The 23,289-nt window shown below is 39.3% G+C and overlaps 6 protein-coding genes across 6 annotated transcripts; 4 read left to right on the top strand and 2 right to left on the bottom strand.

Annotated features, from left to right (window-relative positions):
* The first annotated feature begins 2,810 nt into the window (after nucleotides 1–2,810).
* LOC106294502 (chlorophyll a-b binding protein CP29.2, chloroplastic) lies at nucleotides 2,811–3,960 on the top strand. Its single transcript, XM_013730066.1, has 2 exons — nucleotides 2,811–3,370; nucleotides 3,454–3,960. The coding sequence occupies exons 1-2, from the start codon at nucleotides 2,864–2,866 to the stop codon at nucleotides 3,814–3,816; spliced, it is 870 nt and encodes a 289-aa protein (XP_013585520.1). The 5' UTR covers nucleotides 2,811–2,863; the 3' UTR covers nucleotides 3,817–3,960.
* Nucleotides 3,961–4,052: 92 nt separating this feature from the next.
* On the bottom strand, nucleotides 4,053–7,529 carry LOC106294501 (importin subunit beta-1). Its single transcript, XM_013730064.1, has 3 exons — nucleotides 7,301–7,529; nucleotides 4,633–7,061; nucleotides 4,053–4,540 (listed from the first exon to the last, which is right to left on the bottom strand). The coding sequence occupies exons 2-3, from the start codon at nucleotides 7,050–7,052 to the stop codon at nucleotides 4,342–4,344; spliced, it is 2,619 nt and encodes an 872-aa protein (XP_013585518.1). The 5' UTR covers nucleotides 7,053–7,061; nucleotides 7,301–7,529; the 3' UTR covers nucleotides 4,053–4,341.
* A 551-nt stretch (nucleotides 7,530–8,080) lies between these two features.
* LOC106292873 (protein SCO1 homolog 1, mitochondrial) lies at nucleotides 8,081–10,301 on the top strand. Its single transcript, XM_013728543.1, has 7 exons — nucleotides 8,081–8,261; nucleotides 8,345–8,560; nucleotides 8,641–8,731; nucleotides 9,180–9,392; nucleotides 9,466–9,555; nucleotides 9,636–9,768; nucleotides 9,961–10,301. The coding sequence occupies exons 1-7, from the start codon at nucleotides 8,115–8,117 to the stop codon at nucleotides 10,067–10,069; spliced, it is 999 nt and encodes a 332-aa protein (XP_013583997.1). The 5' UTR covers nucleotides 8,081–8,114; the 3' UTR covers nucleotides 10,070–10,301.
* A 131-nt stretch (nucleotides 10,302–10,432) lies between these two features.
* Nucleotides 10,433–17,423, bottom strand: LOC106295870 (importin-11). The gene is made up of 24 exons (XM_013731864.1): nucleotides 17,283–17,423; nucleotides 17,092–17,201; nucleotides 16,824–16,896; nucleotides 16,678–16,739; nucleotides 16,444–16,585; nucleotides 16,081–16,299; nucleotides 15,811–15,877; nucleotides 15,245–15,644; nucleotides 14,628–14,775; nucleotides 14,327–14,487; nucleotides 14,101–14,200; nucleotides 13,768–13,842; nucleotides 13,511–13,645; nucleotides 13,304–13,393; nucleotides 13,032–13,214; nucleotides 12,840–12,944; nucleotides 12,513–12,671; nucleotides 12,214–12,258; nucleotides 11,905–12,126; nucleotides 11,593–11,699; nucleotides 11,457–11,513; nucleotides 11,291–11,360; nucleotides 10,969–11,194; nucleotides 10,433–10,840 (listed from the first exon to the last, which is right to left on the bottom strand). Exons 1-23 carry the CDS (start codon nucleotides 17,421–17,423, stop codon nucleotides 11,033–11,035), a joined length of 3,033 nt encoding a protein of 1,010 aa, XP_013587318.1. The 3' UTR covers nucleotides 10,433–10,840; nucleotides 10,969–11,032.
* A 702-nt stretch (nucleotides 17,424–18,125) lies between these two features.
* LOC106343429 (dnaJ protein ERDJ3A) lies at nucleotides 18,126–20,841 on the top strand. Its single transcript, XM_013782632.1, has 7 exons — nucleotides 18,126–18,314; nucleotides 18,448–18,503; nucleotides 18,587–18,660; nucleotides 18,793–19,370; nucleotides 19,464–19,805; nucleotides 19,888–20,241; nucleotides 20,325–20,841. The coding sequence occupies exons 1-7, from the start codon at nucleotides 18,225–18,227 to the stop codon at nucleotides 20,610–20,612; spliced, it is 1,782 nt and encodes a 593-aa protein (XP_013638086.1). The 5' UTR covers nucleotides 18,126–18,224; the 3' UTR covers nucleotides 20,613–20,841.
* A 129-nt stretch (nucleotides 20,842–20,970) lies between these two features.
* LOC106292955 (mitochondrial inner membrane protease subunit 2) lies at nucleotides 20,971–22,842 on the top strand. The gene is made up of 5 exons (XM_013728624.1): nucleotides 20,971–21,166; nucleotides 21,520–21,734; nucleotides 21,819–21,891; nucleotides 22,272–22,431; nucleotides 22,531–22,842. The coding sequence occupies exons 2-5, from the start codon at nucleotides 21,581–21,583 to the stop codon at nucleotides 22,603–22,605; spliced, it is 462 nt and encodes a 153-aa protein (XP_013584078.1). The 5' UTR covers nucleotides 20,971–21,166; nucleotides 21,520–21,580; the 3' UTR covers nucleotides 22,606–22,842.
* The last annotated feature ends 447 nt before the right edge of the window (nucleotides 22,843–23,289 follow it).

Raw genomic sequence — 23,289 nt, 5'->3', positions numbered from 1 at the left:
TCAACATCATCTTATATTAGTGTAGGATGCAAATATGTATTAAAACAATATTGTCATATTTTTTGAAATTTTCTCAAAATTTATATGTTAACCTCTACATAAATATTGAATTTTGGTAAATTATTAAAATACTGAAACCTATAATCTTTAGTGTTGTTTTAAAATTTCTAACCACATTCTACATTTGTATTAATGTATGCTAAACTCTATTTCATGGTGAATGATCATCGTTCAATATTTTTTATAAGTTAATCTGGTAAAACTTCATAAAATCGCTATTAATGTATGTTAAACTCTATTTTATGGTATTTGAGAATCGTTCTAATTTTTTTTATCAATTAACTAGTGGAATATCACTACAAAATCGCTATTTTCTCGAAAAACAGACAAAACAAAGGTTCTAGACCTCTTTCAACATAATCATATATTAGTATAGAATCACTATTTTCTTGAAAACAGAGATAACAAAGACTCCAAACCTCTTTCAATATTATCATATGTTAGTGCAGGATGCAACTATGCATTAAAAAAATATTGTCATATTTTTTGAAGTTTTCTCAAAATCTATGTGTTAACCCCTACAAAATCTATGTGTTAACCACATGAGGCAACTATGCATTAAAGAAATATTGTTATATTTTCAAAATTTTCTCAAAATCTATTTGTTAACCCCTACGAAAATATTGAAATTTACGTTAACCGCTCTATATACTGAAGCCTAAACTTTTTAGTGTTGTTTTAAATTTCTAACCACATTCTATATTTGTATTAATGTATGTTAAACTCTCTTTTACGGTATATGAGAATCGTTCTAATTTTTTTATCAATTAATTAGTTGAACATCACTACAAAATCGCTATTTTCTTGAAAAACGAACACAACAAAGGCTTTAAACCTCTTTCAACATCATCATATATTAGTGTAGAATGCAACTATGCACTAAAACAATATTGCCACATTTTTGAAATTTTTTCAAAATCTATGTTTTAACACCTCTACAAAAATATTGAATTTTGGTAAATGCTTTATACACTGAACCCTACAATCTTTAGAGTTGTTTTAAAATTTCTAACCACCTTCTACATTTGTATTAATGTATGCTAAACTCTATTTCATGGTGAATGATCATCGTTCAATATTTTTTATAAGTTAATCTGGTAAAACTTCATAAAATCGCTATTAATGTATGTTAAACTCTATTTTATGGTATTTGAGAATCGTTCTAATTTTTTATCAATTAACTAGTGGAATATCACTACAAAATCGCTATTTTCTCGAAAAACAGACAAAACAAAGGTTCTAAACCTCTTTCAACATAATCATATATTAGTATAGAATGACTATTTTCTTGAAAACAGAGATAACAAAGACTCCAAACCTCTTTCAATATTATCATATGTTAGTGCAGGATGCAACTATGCATTAAAAAAATATTGTCATATTTTTTGAAGTTTTCTCAAAATCTATGTGTTAACCCCTACAAAATCTATGTGTTAACCACATGAGGCAACTATGCATTAAAGAAATATTGTTATATTTTCAAAATTTTCTCAAAATCTATTTGTTAACCCCTACGAAAATATTGAAATTTACGTTAACCGCTCTATATACTGAAGCCTAAACTTTTTAGTTTTGTTTTAAAAATTTTAACCACATTCTACATTTGTATTAATGTATGTTAAACTCTCTTTCATGGTAAATGAGAATCATTCTAATTTTTTATCAATTAATTTAGTGAAATTTCATAATACTCCCTAAATCGGTGGAATAACCACTATAAAATCGTTATTTTTTTGAAGAAAGGAGACGTCAAAGGCTCCAAACCTCTTTCAACATCATCATATGTTAGTGCATGATGTAACTATGCATTAAAACAATATTGTCATATTTTTTGAAATTTTACTCAAAATCTATGTGTTAACCCCTACAAAAATATTGAATTTTGGTAAATGTTTTATATACTGAACCATATAATCTTTAGTATTGTTTTAAAATTTCTAACCACATTATACATTTGTATTAATGTATGTTAAACTCTCTTTCATGGTACATAAGCATCGTTCAATTTTTTTATAAATTACTTTTATAAATTAATTTAGTAAAATTTCATATAATACCTAAATTAGTGGAGTAACCGTTATAAAATTGTTATTTTCTAGAAAAATGAAGACATCAAAGATTCCAAACCTCTTTGACCATCACCATATATTAGTACATGAAACAACTATGCATTAAAACAATATTGTTATATTTTTTGTATTTTTTTCAAAATCTATGTGTTAACACGCTATTAATACTTTGATGAAAAGTGTGTTTTTGACATTTTTTATACCAACTAAAAAATAATAATCGATATATATTTATGTTTCATTAGTTACACATATTAATAGTAGTTCAGATAAATAAAATTATTTATAAATTAATGTATTTGTAACTAGTATTAATTTTAAATAAATATAAATTGTATTGAATTTTAAAATGATATTGTTTGTCTTAAAAAAAAATGTCAAGCCATTTTGCATAGATTGATTTTCTTAAAACACAACTGGATTTTTGTTGGTGACATGTGCTGCTGAAGTGACAAATGGCATTGTATAAGATTTGCCAATAGCCTCTTTTGCCCAATCAGCTTCTTCCTCTATCTAACTCTCTAAAGATTATTGGATAACGCTAACTTACACAATAGATAAGGCTGAGCTTATTTTCCACCGTCAGATGGATTTGTTTCTCCATCCAACCGTCAATAATCTTTCCCTGAGATCTCCAAGTTCCATCTCTTCCATGCACTTAAAAACGTCACTTTGCTCATATCATTACAACATCACAACTCACAAACGTGCTAAACAACAAACAAACTCTGGAGATGGCCGCCACTTCAACAGCTGCCGCTGCTGCTTCTTCTATCATGGGTACTCGGGTGGTTTCCGACATCAACTCCGGTTCAGGCCGGTTCACAGCCCGGTTTGGATTCGGGACCAAGAAAGCCGCTGCTCCCAAGAAGGCTAAGACGGTTATCTCAGACCGGCCTCTGTGGTTCCCAGGCGCGAAATCTCCCGAGTATCTCGACGGTTCGCTGGTTGGAGACTACGGTTTCGACCCTTTCGGTTTAGGTAAACCGGCCGAGTATCTCCAGTTTGATCTCGACTCTCTGGACCAGAACTTAGCCAAGAACATAGCCGGAGACGTGATCGGGACCCGTACGGAGGCCGTTGACCCCAAGTCAACCCCGTTTCAGCCTTACAGTGAGGTCTTTGGGCTCCAGAGGTTCAGAGAGTGTGAGCTGATCCACGGGAGATGGGCAATGCTTGCAACTCTCGGTGCTCTCTCCGTCGAATGGCTCACCGGTGTTACTTGGCAAGACGCCGGCAAGGTAACGTAACGCTTTTTTCCGTAGCGTTTTGCCAAACCGTGGTTGCGTTTGCGTTTTGACATTTTGTTTTTTGTTCTTAACAGGTAGAGCTAGTGGATGGCTCGTCCTATTTAGGACAGCCATTACCGTTTTCGATCTCGACATTGATTTGGATCGAAGTGTTGGTGATTGGTTACATTGAGTTCCAAAGAAACGCTGAGCTGGACTCGGAGAAGCGCTTGTATCCAGGAGGCAAGTTCTTCGACCCGTTGGGTCTAGCTTCTGACCCGGAGAAGAAGGCTCAGCTTCAGTTGGCTGAGATCAAACACGCTCGTTTAGCCATGGTTGCCTTCTTGGGATTTGCGGTTCAGGCGGCTGCAACGGGTAAAGGACCGCTCAACAACTGGGCTACTCACCTTAGTGACCCGCTTCACACCACCATCATTGACACCTTCTCGTCCTCTTGATCTGGTTGCTTTTAGCTTTTATTGGCGTGCAATGTAATGTAATGTAATGATGTCCATCTTGAAGACAAAAGTTTGTGTAAACAGAGTTCTTGAAAGTACTCTCAAGTATCATTGGACTAATGAGCCTTAACCTCATTTTCACTGCATTGTGAGCTAACAACAGCACAATACAATACTTAACATATAAAATTGAAGCTAAAACACAGAAGTGGAGAAAGGTAGAGAATTGACTCAAATGAGACCACCGATAAGTGGATGATGCATTGACCAACAAAAACAAATAAATATTGTTTTGACAAATAAGACACAAAGGTTCTTAACAGAGATCGACTCGACTCTAGCAATAAAAAAAAAACAATTTCCAAAACCCCTCTTAACCAATATCCCACAACATTCGGCAGAGAAAAGAGGAAGAAGACCCGCAAATATTTTTTTGATCCTTTACTCAACACCAATACGACCAGAGAGAGAGAGAGAGAGAGAGAGAAACGAACGAGTATTAATGATGAAAACGGTTCAGCATTACTATGTGACCATGAGCCTTGCAATCATCCCTTGAGTCCAGCGTGCAGTGTCCTTGAGGTCGTCATCCTCTGAGTCGAGACATTCATTGAGGAACTCTCCACAGAAGGTGAAGTTGCTGAACAAAGGCTTTATCTTCTCTCCTACAACATCTGCCAGATCACCCATTGCTGCAACCGCTGCTTTGGTAACGCTCTCATCCCTGCTCCCACAGAAACAAAAAAACACAGTAATAAGTTCCAAGTAATCTGCAGAAGACATATAAATTGATTATATAAAGAGATCGATACGTACCTGAGGGAATCTTTGGATACAAGTTCAACAAACTGCAAGAGATGTTGAGCGTAGGGCACCATGAGCTCAGCCTTGGCGTCCTTGAACCCTTGTAGTATCCCAGAGTAAGCCTCGAAGATGCTTCTCCTAAGTTGGTTTCCATAATCCATAAGCTCCTCGTCGAGGGTGTCCATCTGAGCACATACCTGAGCAGCCCCTTGCATGATCTGAAGAGCTGTAGCCACATACCTCTCAAAATGCCCACCAATCGCCAGAGCAATGTCACCGAAGCATGAGAATATTGGAGGTTTCACCGACCTATGGAGTGCATCACTTTGAAGGTTCTGGATTAGGAGAGACATGATCTGATCACAGAAAGGTAGGATTTTGTCATCCAGGGCACGGCAAATGTCACCAATTACTCCTACGGTGATCGAGCAGACTTGGTACTCCTCGAAGTTCTGCAGCCCCGTCTGGAGATATTTGAAGAGCTCAGGCATGTATTTTGCAAACTCCGCTCCAGTCGCATACGCGAGAGCACCGATTGCAAGCATTGCTTCTTCGTGGACACTTGAACTGTGGCATCCAAACACTCTGAGGAACAGCATCATGATCTGATCTGCGTTCTGCATTACGATGGGTTTCGTCTCATCCTTGCTACTCAGCTTCTGGATTATGACCTGGAGAACACCACACAGAGAAGCCTGGAGTTCCGCTTGCTTCTCACGGTCCTCAGTTGATACTACCTGAAGGTCCATTGTCTGACCTAATTTCACCATGATGACAGGGAGGAGCTGCCCTATGATGCCTGAGGCTTCCAAAAGGTTGGAACACCGGACAACCTCGTTCAAGGTTTCATATGAAGCAGATCTTAGCTTAGACTCTGGCCCATCTGTACGCTCAGCAGCTGCAAGCAGATGTTGGATGATCTCTGTAAGATAGGGAGATAGAAGAGATGAACTTGCTCCAGCATCTTCATATCCCTGGGCAAGGTTGTATATCGCTCCACACACCTTCTCAGCCACATTTGGCACATCTTTCATCGATTCCAGTAGTACACCCACAATTCTCGGGAGGTTTTGGGGTGATATAACAGAGAAGCCACTGTCTGGGGTGTGCAAAAACTCAAAGATACGGCTCAGAGTCCAAGCAGTTGTGTCCCTGACGTGGTTGTTCTCATCCTTGGTTGCAGTAAGGAGAAATTCCAAGCCAGCAGCAACCATCGGAGCAAGCTTATCAATTGTTGGGCCCTCCAAAATTGATCCAAAAGCATAAGTTGCTGCCTCCCTGCTTCGCCAGTTTGGCTTCCTTATGTTGATTTCAACAAAAGGCATCACCAGCGGGACAATACCATCACCAACCGTTCTAGCAACAAGGCCAAGGCAAGTTCCGCCAGCCATAGATATGTTCCAGACATCATCTTCGTGATCCTGATCTTCTTCCTGCTTCTCCAGAGTCTCTAGCAACATGGGAACTAAATGGGGAAGAGCCTTCTCAATGAAACCTGAATGGGGAGGAGATGAGTCACCAGTATCAGGACTGTCATACTCTTGACGGTCAATCTCTTCATCGCAGATAGTACTCCAGAACTCAACAGCCTGTAGAGCAACACTCTCTTCATCTTCCTTTACGGCCTTTGCTGTCAGCTCAAAGAGCGTTTGCATGTACTGCTCCAGAACCTCGTAGTATGTTGAAGCAATGGAGACAAGGCACTCGAAAGCAGCTTGCCTGATCACCGGCTCCTTAGCACAAGCCGTCTCGCATACCATCTTCATGATGTAACTCCTCTCCATCTCATTCTCGAAATTGGTCTGAGAAAAATCCAAGGCATTTAACAACGCCTTCGTCGCCGCAAGACGAACCTCTGCATTATTCGCAGCCTGGTTCATGCCCTGCACAACTGCTGTGAGGACAGAGTTCACTTCATCTTGCACCAGATCATGATGCGATATCTCCTCACAAACATATCCCAGAGTCTCCAACGTCGACTGCTTCAAATGCGCGGGACTCTCCTGCTGCGTCATATTGCTGAGCAGAGATCCAACGAGCTCAGGCCACTGCTTCTGAGGAACTTCAATGGAGGCCACCTTAGCAATAACCTGAGCTGAAGTATGCCTCGCTTCAGGGACAGAAGAACCAATGGTCCTTAGCAACAGCTCCTTGATCTGGGACTTGAGAGCTAAATCAATCGCACACCACTGCTTCACCAGAAGCTCTTTTCTGCCAGAGTCTTTGGCGTCTAGAGAGTTCTTGAGCAGAATACCAGCGAGCCGACGGGACTCAGAAGGCTTCTCGTTGTTGGCGAGCTCAAAAGAGAGAGACAGCAGAAACTGCGGCAAGTTCTGTTCTTGGAACTGCTTGAGGCTGCCCTCCGCTTCGGTACGGACTCTCGCATCGGCTGACTGGGCAGCGAGTAGGAACTGAGTGATCTCCATCGCCATTAGTTGCCTCTGCACAGCAACAACATACAACAGCATCAGCACGAAGGCAATAATAACACTAACAAACCGTCCACAGAGAACATTAAGCCAAAACTAAAGTAGCAAATCAAAGAGTCGAAGAATCACGGCGAGGGAGTAAACTACAAAAACCCTAGCAAGTAGCGACCTAAAACCTAATCAGAAAGCATAGATCTATAAACCGATGCGAATCGAAAGCTTAATAGATAGTTTGGGGGAAGAGATTTTACATGAAATTTTAGGGATTTCGGTTTTGAGTAATCGCGTGAGAGCTAGGGTTTGTGGCTCGAATCCAAAACCCCCGTGTTCCTCTCGTTGTGGAGGAGAAATCTAATCGAAGACGGAGGCGATAAACCTCTGGATCAGAAAAGCCCTAAAGGAAGCAGAGAGAGAGAGAGAAGAGACTTGGGAGGAGACAGATATGAGACTGAGGACGGTGGGTTTTTCGAATATAAAGAAGGAGCGGGTGGGGGAAGAAGAAGGGCAACACAAAAGCTAAAAAACTTCTTATTTTCTAAATTACCCCATAAATAGTTATTAATTCCACATTGGACCACTAAATTTTTAATAGCTTCACTTTTTGTGTAGATTATAATTATAGTGCCATCTTTGATAAATTCAAGATATTTAATTTTAAAATAGGCATATCTCAAAGTGTAACATATATAATTTGATTCTAGTATATACTAAATTTTTCGCCATAAAAATACATTGCTTCTGCTTTGTTTTGTTTAGCTTCAAATTTACCAAAAAAGGGTGGATTGGATCATTCTGAAATATAGGTGGTACATAGTGGATATATATGTAAATCCGGGATGTAAATCATAAATATATGAACTAATGGATACCTAAAGTCAAAAGTAGCTTAATGGGCCGTAACGCTAGAGAACAGTGGGCCTGTCGAACCAAACAGTATGGTGTTTAGGTGGAGAGCGTGCGCAAACCTTGCCGTTTTACTAGAAGGTTGCTAAAATGTAAAAACTAAAACCTCTTTGTTCATTTCAGATTAAACCCCAGCGAAGCTGAAAGAAACTCGAGTCGTCAATGGCGTCTGCTCTATGTAGAACCGCAAGCCGTCTTCGTCCCGTTCAGATGTTTCGCCGACTTCGCGCCTCAAGCGATCTACTGTCTCCGTCGTCTCCATCTCCGGCGCGCATCTCCGATCATGGAGATTTCTCTCTTCCTCGATCGGTTCGGCATTTTCTTCCTAGTTTTTCGTTTTTTTTCTATATCTGTTAGGTTTCATCGTCGTAACTGCGATGTTTCTTTTGCAGATGTTTACACTTAGCTGTGGAAACGAACGGTTGAGGATGGATCAGAGACGTTTGCTGAGCACTTCTGATTCTGGTACAACCTCTAAGCCTAGCTCTGGCGAATCGGAAGCGAAATCTTCCGGTGAGAACGAGAAATCTGGTGGATCCGAGGGTTCAGATGGCGGTGGTTCCGATCAGAAAAGCGACCGCGCGTCTGGGAAACACGCGCGTGGAGCGGTACTTTATTGGCTTATTTGGTTTAAGTTAGATCTCTGGGCTATATGGTGTTTGACTGTGGCATTTTGGTAAATACACAGCCGGTTTCGTGGATGAGCTTCTTCTTGCTGTTTGCTACTGGAGCTGGATTGGTCTACTACTATGATCGGGAAAAGAAACGTCATATCGAAGGTACTCTTCTTATGGTGAGTTTGCTTCTTTTTTTTTTTTGAAGATATCATAAAATGTAATGAGAACTTGATCATGTAAGCTACCAATGTTTGGATTTTGAGACGCATTGAAACTACTGAGGTGTTAAGATTTTAAACGAGCTCTCAATGTGTTGCATCATAGAGTCTATATAGTAATGGAGGTTTAATTGTTAGAAAACCCTCCTAATTGAATGCATGATTTGTAGCCTAATGTGTGCACATGCCTTGGTCCTTGAGTTCAGTTAAACTTACTGATCTGGTTAGTGGCAAGCTTGACATGGTAAAGGAAATGATCACTTCAATCACTCTGTAAATGCTTAGTGATTTCACGTTGACTTGTTGTGAAACCCTTTATCTACTAAAAGCTTGTTGCCTTTTTCTCTGTTTTTAATGTATATATTGACTCGGGTCCTTGTTGTTGCGCCTAGATATAAATACCAATTCTAAAGCGGTCAAGGAGGGACCATCAGCTGGGAAAGCAGCTATTGGAGGACCATTCAGCCTTATAAGAGATGACGGGAAACGTATTACGGAGAAAGACTTGATGGGAAAATGGACAATCTTATACTTTGGGTTCACTCATTGTCCTGATATCTGTCCTGACGAGCTAATTAAGTTAGCTGCTGCCATTGACAAAATAAGTGAGTTTCCTTACTTTAGCTGTGGTCGCTACAGCAGATATAGTTTCTCTAAGGTTCTATCACATTTGCACAGAGGAAAAGTCCGGAATGGATGTGGTGCCGGTGTTTATCTCTGTGGATCCTGAAAGAGATACAGTTCAACAAGTACATGAATATGTCAAAGGTAGTCCATCTTCTTAACTCCGTAAGACACATTCGTTATTCTGAAATGAAAATTCATATAGTTTAAATATTTTGTTGTAGAGTTTCATCCGAAATTGATCGGGCTGACCGGGACCCCTGAAGAAATCAAATCGGTGGCTCGTTCTTACCGGGTTTACTACATGAAGACGGAAGAGGAAGATTCAGACTATCTCGTTGATCACTCTATAGTCATGTAAGTCACACAATTTTTGTGAGGAATTCTTATCATTATCAGAGTCGACATGCGCAGTCACACATGTTGACATGCACAATATATATATATACGACATTCGTGTTATACTTTTGACTGAGTACTGTTTTGTTCTTTTGTTTTGTTTGGGTTGGAGTGTTAATGTAAAGAACATGTGTTGTGTTGTGGGTGAAGGTACTTGATGAGTCCAGAGATGAATTTTGTGAAATTCTACGGGAAGAATCATGACGTTGACTCGTTGACCGACGGTGTTGTAAAAGAGATTCGACAGTACCGGAAGTGAAGAGCTTTCCAAGAACACGTGAAAGGAAGAAAAAAAAATGATTAAAAACTACATAATTCACCATTTTGGATTTTCTTGTTCACCATTAATAAAAATTTCTCAGTACACAAACACGGAGCTTGTGCTTCCTAGATAAAATGGTGCAGCCATCAACATATGGGGCTTTTAAAGCCTTTGATTTGCTTAAATTTTGGATCAATATACATTTTATAGATATTATATTTTGTCGTCATTGTTTATTACAATTTTTAGTGTTGGTAAGATGGGTAATAGCTTTAAGAGCAAACTTCGTGAACAATCGGCATAGATGTTCTCCACTTTGGTGGAGTTGTAAATTGAAGCGTATGAATCATAAAGGCCGTTGAGTAATGAAACCAAACTGTAGATATAGTTCTGTATCTGTTGAAAGTAATACATCAAATATAATAGAAAAGTGAAGAAAGAGACTCAACCACTACGACCTATTCATATATTGCTAGACCTCTTGGGCTACGACAGACCCTGATATGTTTTCCAATTTGTTTGCTTTTGAAACATTGGGACCAAAAAGAACGATGTATTGAAAGAATGATCTCAAATTTTAAACTCAAGCATAGGAAAGTTGTTTTAACGACTCCCTCCTTTTGTCCTTGTAGAGCATAAAAATCGCACGCGGAGACAAGGGACACACCTCACCAAACGTAAATGTATAGAGTTCCTCAAACCGCCAAGGTCGCAGAGGAGACAATGCACGCCCATCAAAATCCGTAAAGAGAAGAAAAGCTCACTCACCTGAACAGATATGAAGTAGTTTGAATCAGATCAGATGGTGGAAATGCATCACCATACCCATATATACATATGCCACTACATGCCTCGGTATGAAAGAAGGAAAGAATAATGAGGGATCAGAAACTCACTTGAATACTGTTGCTTCGTAAGGGATACTGCAAACGAACAATGAAGACGCAAACAGACATTTAATCACGGCAGTTTTAAGGCTTGCTTCACTTGTGCAAGCTCTGATGGGTGCATCCTACTTATGGCAGAATTGAAGGCATCTCCATGAAGCGTAGAACATGTCTGAAGATTCTCACGCATTGAGTTCTCCAGTGACATTTGGTAAACTGGATCTGAAACTTTGATCTGATTAAGATTGGAAAAGATATTTGGCGTTATAATCAGTTGTTTTCTGGAAGCTAATTCGTTCAAGACAACAGCAAAGGAATGATTAACCTTTACCTGACTTTTCCGCAACTCTTTGCTAGGTGGAGCTTCTTCTCCTTGAGACCTGCCTGAGCTCATTTCACCGCTGGAATTACAAATTGTATGTTTTTTTCAGATAAGATATACTTTTTGTTGCTAACTTCGCTTGGAAACTATATACTTCCACAGGACAAAATATAACCTTGATTCTTCTTCTGTTAGATCTTTATCTCCACCAAGGATTACACTGGTGCATGTACTGTTTCCAGAAACACGATCAGTTATGTAATGTAGATAGATAAACCAAGTTTTTAATATTCGATTGTGCAAGCCTGTACCTTAGTATTTGATCAAGCTTGTCAAGAACTTGAGGCATTCTAAGTGTAAGTATTATGGAAAGAGCCAATCCAAATGTCTTCTTTTGCATGGGAGTCGCATGATCCACCTGCACAAGAGTAGATGTAATAACAACATTAGTCGGAATACACGCTTTGCAACACGCAGAGCAGTTTGGAAACGAGCTATTGTTTGGGATTAGAAAAGGAGGACCATTTAACAAAAGGTTCCCGCAAGCCCATTGTAAATCCAGTCAAAGTTACAGAAAGCTGATTAAACAACCAGTTATCGTTCAAGATAAGTGCTCCACTGACCTTGTCGAGCCAAATGTCGGTGAGGCAAATGAGTACGTTGTCTTCGATTGTGACCCCTGCTTGTTGGAGTAACAACGAGAGAGATGGCTCAGATGTTAACTGGGCCAAGTATGTAGTGTTCATCACCAGAATCCGTGCCAGAATAGCAGCTGAGGACGCTTTAACTGCAGTCTTGGCTGGATCTCGGTCATCTCCTCCACTCAAGCATATAATCACAAGTTTCTGAGATATACCAACAAGCCAACTCCGTTAAATGTTTCAAGGAAGAATATGAATCTTTCATCAATCAAAAGAAAACTAGAAATTTACCTGCAAACAGCTGTTGATGAGAGGAGGCACTTCCACGGGAAAACACTATTCCAGACAAGAGAATATGTTTACATCACTAAGTTGTTATTTGTCCAAACTTTCATACATATATACAATCATGACAAACAATATACATTGTAATGATGCCATACAAGTTCCATCACTAATCAATTTATATGTATACGAGAAGATAAGGGTATGTGAGTAAATATATGCAGCGTAAATACAAACTTAACAGAAGAATAAGTTTCTCATGAAAATTTGTTTCGCAAATTGGGAAAGAGAAAAACTATACGCACCTGAACTAAGATGTCAATCACCGGAAGAATCGAGAGTAACCCCTTATCATTTACATTTCCAACAATAAGATCAAGAATCTTTGCGACACTTGAAGCATGCATATTTAGAAATTCCCCTCCATTTAAAATGATGTACGATTCCATGATACTGACAGCAACCTACATTTGGTTAAGATGTTAGGGAAATTTTTTGGGGGGACATATAGTAAATTAGAATGTCTTCAGGTATGATTGGCAACATGTGTCAATAGATCCGAGCACATAACGCTACGCCCTACGTAATTAATGAATCACAACGTCAACTCCTTGCAAACTTAAAAAGCTAACCTGTAAATGATCAAAACTTCTTTCAATGATCTCCACCATATAGGGAAAGCATGCTAATAGCTGAGGCACCATCATAGGAGCATAGGAAAGTGTCGTCTCCCATAACTGCATATGTTGCGCAATGTCATTTTTGTATAACACATTTGTATCAGCAGAAAATAAAGGTATCCATCTTATGAAGTGGAAACTTACTGCCATGCTATCTTCAAGAAGGTTGAGTGCATCAGGGCTGTTAATGTCAATGCCCTTTTGGAGAATTGGGAGCAGAATGCTATAGCAAATAGGAGACTGATAACCAAGCGCAATCACAAAATTCCGCAGTGCAACAAGAAGCTGAATTTGTAGAAGGCTTTCACCAGAAGATTCCTCCCACACCTGTTCTTAAGTCAAGCACACAGATAATAAGATTTTATTTGCGCACCAAGATAAAAATAAGTCCTTACAGAAAAAAATTGCCACTATACCTTCTGGAAGAATTGGATTAACTTTTGTGCGTACGGAATGACTTCACTAACATGACCAATAAGAACAGAAATCAAGTTCAGAACTTGAACCTGAGAAAAAAGAAAGGATCGTTAGATGGAAAGAGAGAGATCCGTATGCGTCACTGGAGGAAGTAGAATGACAAGAATGGAGTGCTATAATGAATCTGAAGCAGCTACATCATGTACCTTCGAATCAAATTCTTGAACTTCCTCAACCAGTATGAAACATGACTCCCAACAGATTGGAAGAAGATCACGGAAACTTTGCTCCGAAAAATTCGCATCCTCAACGTGTAAGCATAATGACCTACTAGCTGCCAGCTACATAAGTAAACAGACAATCTCAGAGGCAGCTAAAATACCAAAAAAAACAGGGAAGAAAATCCGACCTTAATGCAAGACAGAAAAATAAACGCAACAAAAATGAGATAAGATGAGACTACCTTGACAGCGAGGTCATTATCTTGCAGCAATTTAATCAAAGAACAATACACTTCTCTTTTTGTGTCATCTTTAATCTGAAAGGTTATTATCATCATCCACAAACAATCAGTCAACAAATTTTAATACGAAAGCTATTAACAAAGGCCAACCGGGAACTAATCCTAGTAGCCTCTTGTTACAAAGTTTCCCACAAATTATGCTCTTAGATGATTATTCCTGATTAACACAACTTATTCGGACAAGATAAGTTCTTTTTGTATATTATGCTTTAATCATCGTTCATGCACTGATAAGATGCCTTTTCAACTAAAGCCGAATTGAAATAACATTACCTCTGAAACCCAATGTCCCAATATCATAGCAACTTTTCGGTGGATGATACGCCTATTTGGATGGTCATTTGACAGCTCAAGGGATAGTGCACCATTAAACCTGCAGCCAGATTATCCGATCATTAAGAACGTTATTTACTTGATTAATAAAAATCTCTTATCACACCACACGGCCATGTTTAAAGGAGATGAAAAACGTCTAGACATTAGAAGATCAAGAGCATACCAATCTCTGAAATTAAGATAATTCGAGAGCTCATAGTAGACGTATGCAGTAGCAGCATATGCTGCATCTTTCAGAAGCAGCGCGGGTGTGATTTCAGTAACCGAAGGGGGGCAGTTATTCATTGCCTCCTGAAGGATGGACACAACAATAGGTCCTAGGAGCTGTTCACAATAATGGAGACAGAAAGAATAAGCATCAACTTATATCAATTAGAAGAGTTCGTATCTCTAATTTTATGGTTTAATAGGTTTAGAAGACTTTTCCGAACAGGATGAAGTGCTTAAGACTATCTGGTGCTTACTTGGCTGTAGTTCTCAAACAAAACCATATATAGAGCTTCAGCACAAGGTCTCAATTTCTCAGACCACTGAATCATGTCCTGCTCATGGTGAAAGGACTCAGGGTTCTGGTACCACTCCTCTAGGTCACTTGCTGTAAGAACAAAATACCTGTAGGAATGTTGATGATCAAAGTTTAGAAAACTATTTTCAAGCATCATTCAAATGACCACCATATAGTAGTGATTGTATGGAGGCAGGAATACCGGACAGCATCACAGTTTACACCAAAAAATATTACTTAATGCATGGCATATTTTACAAGTCACAAGTCCCCGACAGTAGCAATCCCTTCGCATCTATTCCATGCACGTCAAGTAATTTATCTTTACTGTTAAAATGTTAAATAGCTGAGTATGTCCATACAATATATTCTTAAAACTCTACGTGAAGAGACTGAGAACAGAGATACATAGATATACGATCATCATGGATTCATGGGTGTATAAGAATCTCTATTTTCATATTACCTTACTAAGAACGCATGAAATAATGAAAAACCAACAGCGATGCGGATTTGTAAGTAAGAGAGAGCCAAATAACTTGGAATCATACATCTTATCGTTGGTTAGGGTGTTACCTTCTTACTAGTATGTTGCACAAAAGAACAATCCTTTCATTGGGTAGAAGTGACGACACTATGCCACTGACTGTGTTTGAAGCATTCTTCTTCCTCTCCTCAAATGTAACTCCATTTTCATTCATAACTCGACCAGTTAGACTAGGCTTATATTCTTTACATTCAAGCACAGATTTCACCATCACCATACACTGAATAAAAAACTCTTCAAACGGCAACGATGCCTGTTCAGGATCTGTTATCTTGTTTAAGCAGAAATCCACTACGACTGGAAGAACACATTTATCTCCAAATGAATAAGGATGTCTGCTTTGAATTACGGCTAACACTTTCATCAGCTTGACACATGCCTTCTTTACAAATTCCCAGAATTTAGGATCTCGATTATGAAAAGATGAATCTGCATGAAGACTCCAAACAAGTTAGCAAAAGCGTATATATGCGGGGTGACAGGTTAAAGAGAAGAAAGGGAGGAAAAACATCCTCGTTAATACAGGATTCTAGGTGCATGTGTCATATGCATGAGAAAAAGAAATAAGAAAGTGTTCAAAGGTTAAAAAACTCACAATATGGAAGAAATGATTGAGCAGCGTTCAAGAGCACAGGAGAGACTTCTTTCACTGGTTTAATCTCCTACGAGAAAAGAGTTAGATGTATATTATATATCTGCACGTAGAGTAAATGTCTGAGAGCAATAGCCAAATTCTATATTCCAAAATGGTTATCCATCTATTAAGGTTACAATCAGCTTAACAATCGGAAGATAGCAGAAGAAATAGGGGGCACCATTGAAAATATACCACTAATTCGTAGAAGGAGAAGTATAGTGTGTCTACCTGTATACTTTTGGCATCGCTTTGAAATCCTGAAATTATGAGTTGTCGCACTATTTTCAAACATAAAAACCACCTCTCACAAGTCAGGAAAAGCTCATCGTGATGCTGCTCAGCATTATTTGAACCATAGCTCTGAGCCATTGTTGAAAAGCCACGTAGAATGGTTTGGACATCAGTTTGCCAAAGGTGCCAACAAAAGTCGAAGATTTGGGACGAGATCTGCCAATAAATAAAATCTGGACCACGTCATTAACTATAACAAAAAAAAATCCACTCTCCGGTCCTACAATAAGTACATGCAAGAGGAGAAAAGAAATTGATAAGGGGATGAAGACAGAGTAGAAGACAGAGTAGAAGACACACCTCAGCGAAGTTTCTCTGATCTGCCGTGAGACGTTTAGTAGACAATTCCTTTAGAGTTCGAAAAAGGATCATAAAGATTCTGTGAGAAGCAAGAACGTCAGCTGAGTGAAGCTGTTGCGCTAGTACCGAAAAGAGGTCAGGCCTGACATTCACGAAGCAAGAAAAAAACAGTTATTTTACTAAGAAAGATACTATCACCACCAGTTAATTTGAGTTATGAAAGAAAATGCTAACCATTCCTTAGGATAGTCAAAGCGGGATATCTTCGATATGAGAACAGCCAGCATTTCCGCTATCTACCATTAAGCAAAAATAAGTGAGATACATTTCCACTAAATGTCGTAGTTGATGCACTCACAAAAAGCAAAACGTTACAACACCTTGTAGTTCTCTTCTCGCAAGTGAGACAACAGCTTCTGCCTCAGATGAATCTTCTCCTCGTTGCTTATACCCCTGTGAAAATCGCCAACAAGAGTGTCAACAACGTCTTAAGTAAATTTACATACAAATCTCACGCCATTTACACATCTAAAAGTCTAAACTAGCCAGCAAGTGTACTGATAAGTAATAGATTCTTCTCCAATCCAAGTTGAAACACTCTGATCTCAACTTGCAATTGATTGCAATTATCAGTAGAGAAGAACTCACGAAGCGTTTCGTCTGCTCTTCCAATAACGGTTGATACTGTTCTTGAAATACACAGACGCCATCAATCTAACGTCCACGTGAGACACCAAATCCTTAGACGCAATCACTTCCTGCAAACCAAAACGAGAGGCAATGCGTAAGTCAAAATCCAGCTAAACCACAAGAGCATTTAGGTTTAGAAGAAAACGAACCATGAGGCAGGAGCAGAATCCAGGCCTGCTCTCCGACTGAGCCAGAGCCGCCTCCGCCGGCCGCCTAACGTTCTCGTCGCCGCTCATAGAGTTCGCTAGCAATGAGTACATAGCCGGTAAATCGGAAGCTGACAACGCCATCAGATCCGTGACCTAATAATCCAAAGGAAGCCTCGAGGATGAACCCTAGGGGTTTGGTTTGAGAATGAAATCGCACGGCGGAGAAAAAGAAGATCGTCTCCGTCCACGTCGGCTTCTTTCTCCGTCTGTCCAACCTCTCTCTCTCTCTCTCTCCCCTCTCAAGCTCTCTGAATCATGTAAACAACAATGCAACAAAGGACAATGAACTTTTTTCTTTTTCATTTTCTTTTTTCACAGTCAAATGAAAATAAATACTTACCGTAGCATTGATCGGATTCCGATCGCCGATCCGGGGACTTTAACTTGGGCCGTTGGTCCAATTTTAAAAGGCCCAATTACTATAGCGCGTGATGTTGGGGGAGCGTGACAAATAACCTTTCGCTTGCTAGAATCTTATTGGTCGAGATACGTGGGAACTCATCATATTTGCCACGTGTAAATCCCCGCCTTAAATTAAAACTGAAACCCACCGGGATTTATTTTCCAAATAATATAAAACAACCCCAATACCTTTGTAGTGATTAATTTTCCCCCACTAACTTCTTAACATAATTTAAGAATTGTGTGCTCTTTTGTAACATTTAAAATTAATGGGCACATTCTAAAATCAATTAATAATATTAAGGGCATGCTTAAAATACGCAAATGCTTCTTTCAACCCAGAGAACCTATTTAAGGAAATATCCTCTCTCGAATTTTCTCGAAACGTAGAGCTCTGTGAATAATATACACCGTTCCTAACAAGAAGAAGAAGAACCAGAAGATAAAGAGAGAAGAAGATTCGCAGGCTATTCTAAAAGGATGGTGAGAACGCAGTTGGTGGTATCTGTTGTGCTTGTCTCGACATTGTTGTTGTTGAATGCAGAAGCGAAAACCGTTGATCCCTACAAGGTAAAATCACGATTCTTTCCGATTATAATTGCATATTTGGATGAATTTTTCTGGAGTGCTTCTATAGAAAGGAAAGACTTTGATTTGGTTAGGTTTTGCTCAGAGGTTTCATACTTTTAATGTGACTTTTCAGGTTCTGGGAGTATCTCGAGATGCAAAGCCGCGTGAAATCCAGAAAGCTTTCCACAAGTGAGTACCCTTCTAATCAAATTATCAAGATCTCAAATTCTTTGTGAACTCATTTAGATTGTTATTTACTTTTTTTTTTGTAGGCAATCTCTGAAATATCACCCAGATAAAAACAAAAACAAGGGTGCTCAGGAGAAGTTTGCTGAGATTAATAATGGTAAGTATCTATCTTATTTAAGCACTGTTGATAATCTCTTAGTACTTTAAAAAGACTGTTCTTGCTTTGTAGCCATGGTTTAGTGGTTTAAAAACTGAATGTGTGATGATCTGATATATATATGTGCAACAGCTTATGAGATCTTGTCTGATGAAGAGAAGAGGAAGAACTATGATCTTTATGGGGATGAAAAGGGACAGCCTGGGTTTGGATCAGGCTTCCCCGGAGGTAATGGCGGCGGGTATTCATACTCTTCAGGTGGTGGACAGGGTGGTGGTGGTTTCAATTTTGGAGGACCGGGTGGGTGGCAGAATATGGGCGGTGGTGGTGGCGGTGGGGGAGGTTCCAAATCGTTTTCCTTCTCATTTGGCGGTGGTGGCGGCGGTCCTAGTGCTAGTGGAAGCTCCTTCGGTTTTGGGATGGATGATATCTTTTCCATGTTTGGCGGTGGTGGTGGTTCTAAAGGAAGTGATCAGTTTGGTGGATTTGGTGGGTTTGGTGGATTTGGTGGGTCATCTAAGGCTGAGTCTGGGTCAAAGAGAGGTTCGGTTGCAACTATTAAAACCGTATCATCTCAGGTTTATAAGAAGGAAGTTGTGGACCAAGGGATGACTTGGCTTTTGCTGTCTTATCTTCCTTCTCAAAGAGGAACCCAGTACCATGAATCGGTCATAGAGGAAGTTGCTGAGTCACTGCAAGGAGCGTTAAAGGTAAAAACGTGTGCTTGTTGAGCTTAGTTTAGTTAATTTTAGTTGTGAACATTGTTGATTGATCTTCATGTTTTGTTGTTTGGTTGTTTACAGGTTGGGCGTATAAACTGTGAAACAGAATCATCTCTTTGCAAACAACTTGGCGTAGTTCCTCGTAGGGCTCCAAGGCTGTTTGTTTATTCATACACATCAAGTGGCAAAGCTACCTTAGCAGAGTATACTGAGGAGCTTGTTTCAAAGAAGGTGAAAAGCTTCTGCCAGGAACATCTACCGAGATTCTCGAGAAGGGTCGACCTGAACACCTTCGATGCCTCTGCTGTTAGCTCACAAGGGATTCCGAAAGTTATGCTTTTGTCAACAAAGAAAGACACTCCCGTCATCTGGCGTGTTCTTAGTGGCTTGTACAATGGACGCTTTGTCTTCTATAACACAGAGGTACGTTACATTTTTTGGCTTTGAATCTCCTGGTCCTAACCTGGTTCACGTTTCCAAACATAGTCTTTTCATGATCTTGTAGGTTCATGATGCTTCTGATCCGAAGGTTAAGAACCTAGGTGTTGACGCATTTCCAGCGATAGTTGGCTGGTTATCTAATGGGGAGAAGCAAGTCTTGAAGACAGGGATCACTGTGAAAAATCTGAAATCAGCTGTCCAGGAGATTGGTAAATTGCTAGAAGCATTTGAGAAGAAGAACAAAAAGGTCTCTTCTAGTAGTCAGCCTGGCCAAGCAAAGAGCGAGTCCGTAGAAAAGATACATCTTCTCTCGAGAACAAATTTTGATTCCATTTGTGGAGGGAACGTTCCTGTTTGTATCGTTGGTGCTTTCAGATCTTCACAGGGTAAAGAGAAGCTGCACTCAATATTGTCGAAGGTAAGCAATTGCTCTATGAATAGACCTTTTTGGTTCTTTGACATGATTGATTAATAGTTCTCTTTGCTCTGCTCTTTGTTCAGGTGTCACAGAAGTCTTTGTCTAGACGACAAGCTTCAGGAACAGGCTCTCAGGACACGGTTTCATATTCCCTTGTAGACGCGGCAAAACAATCTTCGTTCTTGAGCTCATTTGACAAATCAGAGTTCAAAACATCTGACAAGGTTCTAATAGCATACAAGCCTAAACGAGGTAAGTTTGCTACGTTTAAAGGCGACATGACGATGGAAGAAGCTGAGAAATTCGTAGCGGCTGTTCTGAACGGAGACATACAGTTCTCAAAGACAAGACAGAAACCTCAGATTAAATGAAAAGTTTTGTTTCTTAAGGGAATCCTTTATCTTTTCTCGAGTCCTGTGGAGGTTCTTGTAATTGGAGAAGGGAAAGTATGTGTATTAGAGACGTGAGTGAAATAGTTTTATAGGAATAGAGGTTACATAAACATGGAACTGAGGTTAACTTTGTAATTATTATGAATGTAAACACTCTGGAGCATAATGCTTTAGAAGAGTATAATGATGGTTGGTTCTAAGTGAAGAAGTACGTTAAACTCTTGAGATCAGTTCATCAGAGGACCAAATTTTTATCAACCCTTCCAGACCTCCGATTCCGAAAACCGGAGAAAAAATTTAATTAAAACCGGCGAACCAGTCTTTCCTTACTAAACCGGTAATCTTTTGGTTCAAGTTAAAAATAAAAACCCTCTGGCCGAGTCAGAGGGCGTGTGTTTTATCAGCAAAAGAAAAACCCTGATTCTTCTTCTTCACATTGTCGCGACTTCTGGTGTTCTCTTCTCATCTTCCTCGCGAATCCGATTTGCAGTTAGTCGTTACAGTTCTCATCTCCTAGACTTTGTTAATTTCAGGTTATTACCATCACCTTAGAAAGCTGGTTTCTCGTTGCTCGATTTCTTTTTTTCTTCAGTAGGTTCCAGAATTTGTCTCAGTTGAACACTTACAGTTCCATGAATAGATTAGGGTTTAACTCACTTGTTTCAGCGTAGCTTGAGATTATGTTCACTAGATCGACTCATGAACTGACAATGCTATGTTGTTCCACACTTACAACTCCATGAATCCATTAAGGTTCAAGCACAGTTTGAGATTGTGTCGTATTGTCAATGCTAAGGTTATTGGAAGATTAAATCAATGGATTATGTCTTTTTTGTAATATTAGAGGATGTATAAACCGTTTTGGAACGTTGTTAATTTGTTGCAGATGGTTATATGCCTGTTGCTGCTGAGCATCATATATTAGTAGATAGGCCATCTTAGACATCATGGGAATCCAAAATCTTTTATGGCAAGTGACGAAGAAAGCATTCACTGGAGGTATCATAGGGGTTACTATTTCAGATAGATGTTGTAGCGTTGTTCCGGTGAGAGGAGATTCCATGTCCCCGACATTCAATCCCCAGCGAAATTCTTATTTAGGTTAGTGTATGTGAGAAGAAAATGCTCCGAAAGTACTTTGTTTGAACCATTCTTCCTTCTTATAGATGTTTAATTGTTGTGCAGATGATTATGTTTTGGTAGAGAAATTTTGCCTTCAGGATTACAAGTTTGCGCGTGGTGATGTTGTAGTGTTCAGGTATGTTCCCTCTAACTAATGCCAAGCCACTTTTGAGTTGTCCTTTAAAAAGAGATGATAAACTATATAAATGAGTATATTGATTAGTATATGTTGGTCTCTTTGTCATGTCTTTTATTGGACACTTACAGCATTGGCAACTGTTATTAAAAAATTAGTTCACTAGAGCCTTGCAAAAAGCTGTACCTTTTAAATATGTTGGCCATGGAATCAAACTCTTTGGATTCAATCTTTTTTTTCTTTTGCTTCCATAGCTCCGTTTTTTTTTTCTGGTTCGTTCAGGTCTCAAATATGTTTCATAATGTTCCTCCGACATTGTGATATATTTTTGAATTACATAACTGAGGTTCTGACAATGGGATAATTTATATTTGTGACAGCTCTCCAACTCATTTCAGGGATAGATACATAAAGAGGATAGTGGGGCTGCCTGGGGAATGGATAAGTAGTTCACGGGATGTGATCAGAGTCCCAGAAGGACACTGTTGGGTAGAAGGAGATAACAAAGCTTCCAGCTTGGACTCCAGAACCTTTGGTCCTGTAAGTCCTCTGCTTCTTGACATATCTTCTTCAAAGAATTAGGTGATACTCTTCAAGGCTTGTCCCTTATGATTGATGTGTATAAACTTGTTAATGCAGATTCCTTTGGGTTTAATTAGAGGACGGGTGACTAGTGTCGTGTGGCCTCCTCAAAGGGTAAGCAAGATTAGTTGATAAAGAGAAGGAGAAGAAAGGAAGAGAAGGTAAAGTTTCTTCCTCCTCCATACGAATATTCCCTTCCTCAAAGATTCTTTATCGTGGAATCTGCTTTACACCAAAAGAATGATGATTTTATCAGAAAGATTGAAAGTTCGATTTTTTTTGTTTCCCATTTTTTCACAATTTGTAGAACTGCATGCTCGCGCTTTTTATGGTGTGTGCATTTTATATAATCAAATGGGTCTCTATTCAGCTCCATGTTCCTCAAGATTCTCTATGGAAACTCTAAAATTCACATTTGTTTCCTTCAAAAATCATATTTATAACCCCTTTTCTCAAACTGGAAATAAAGGTCACGTCTCAGTGATAGCATATTCACATTATTTTGTATTGGACGTGATACAAAAGGTCTCAGGCCAACTCCATCCACGAGTATCTTTAAAACAGGTTCCACTATCAAAAGTAATAATAATTTAATCATGTGTAATTTTGGAATTAAAATTTATTTCTTTTTTAAAAAGTTAACCATTCAGAAGTTATCAAATGAGACTTGGACGATCAGAAGCGGTACATAGAGCAGCATTAACTGGGTGCTTACCCCGGTGCTTAGCTTTAAAAAAAAAAAAAAAAAATGAAAACAGAGCGCCGGTTGTTTCCACTGTTCGCGGGTTCCACTGACACGTGGCGGCCCGCGAATGT

Source organism: Brassica oleracea, chromosome C5 (genome assembly GCF_000695525.1).
Source record: "Brassica oleracea var. oleracea cultivar TO1000 chromosome C5, BOL, whole genome shotgun sequence".
NCBI lineage: Eukaryota > Viridiplantae > Streptophyta > Magnoliopsida > Brassicales > Brassicaceae > Brassica > Brassica oleracea.
This window is presented reverse-complemented; position numbering and strand designations above follow the sequence as displayed.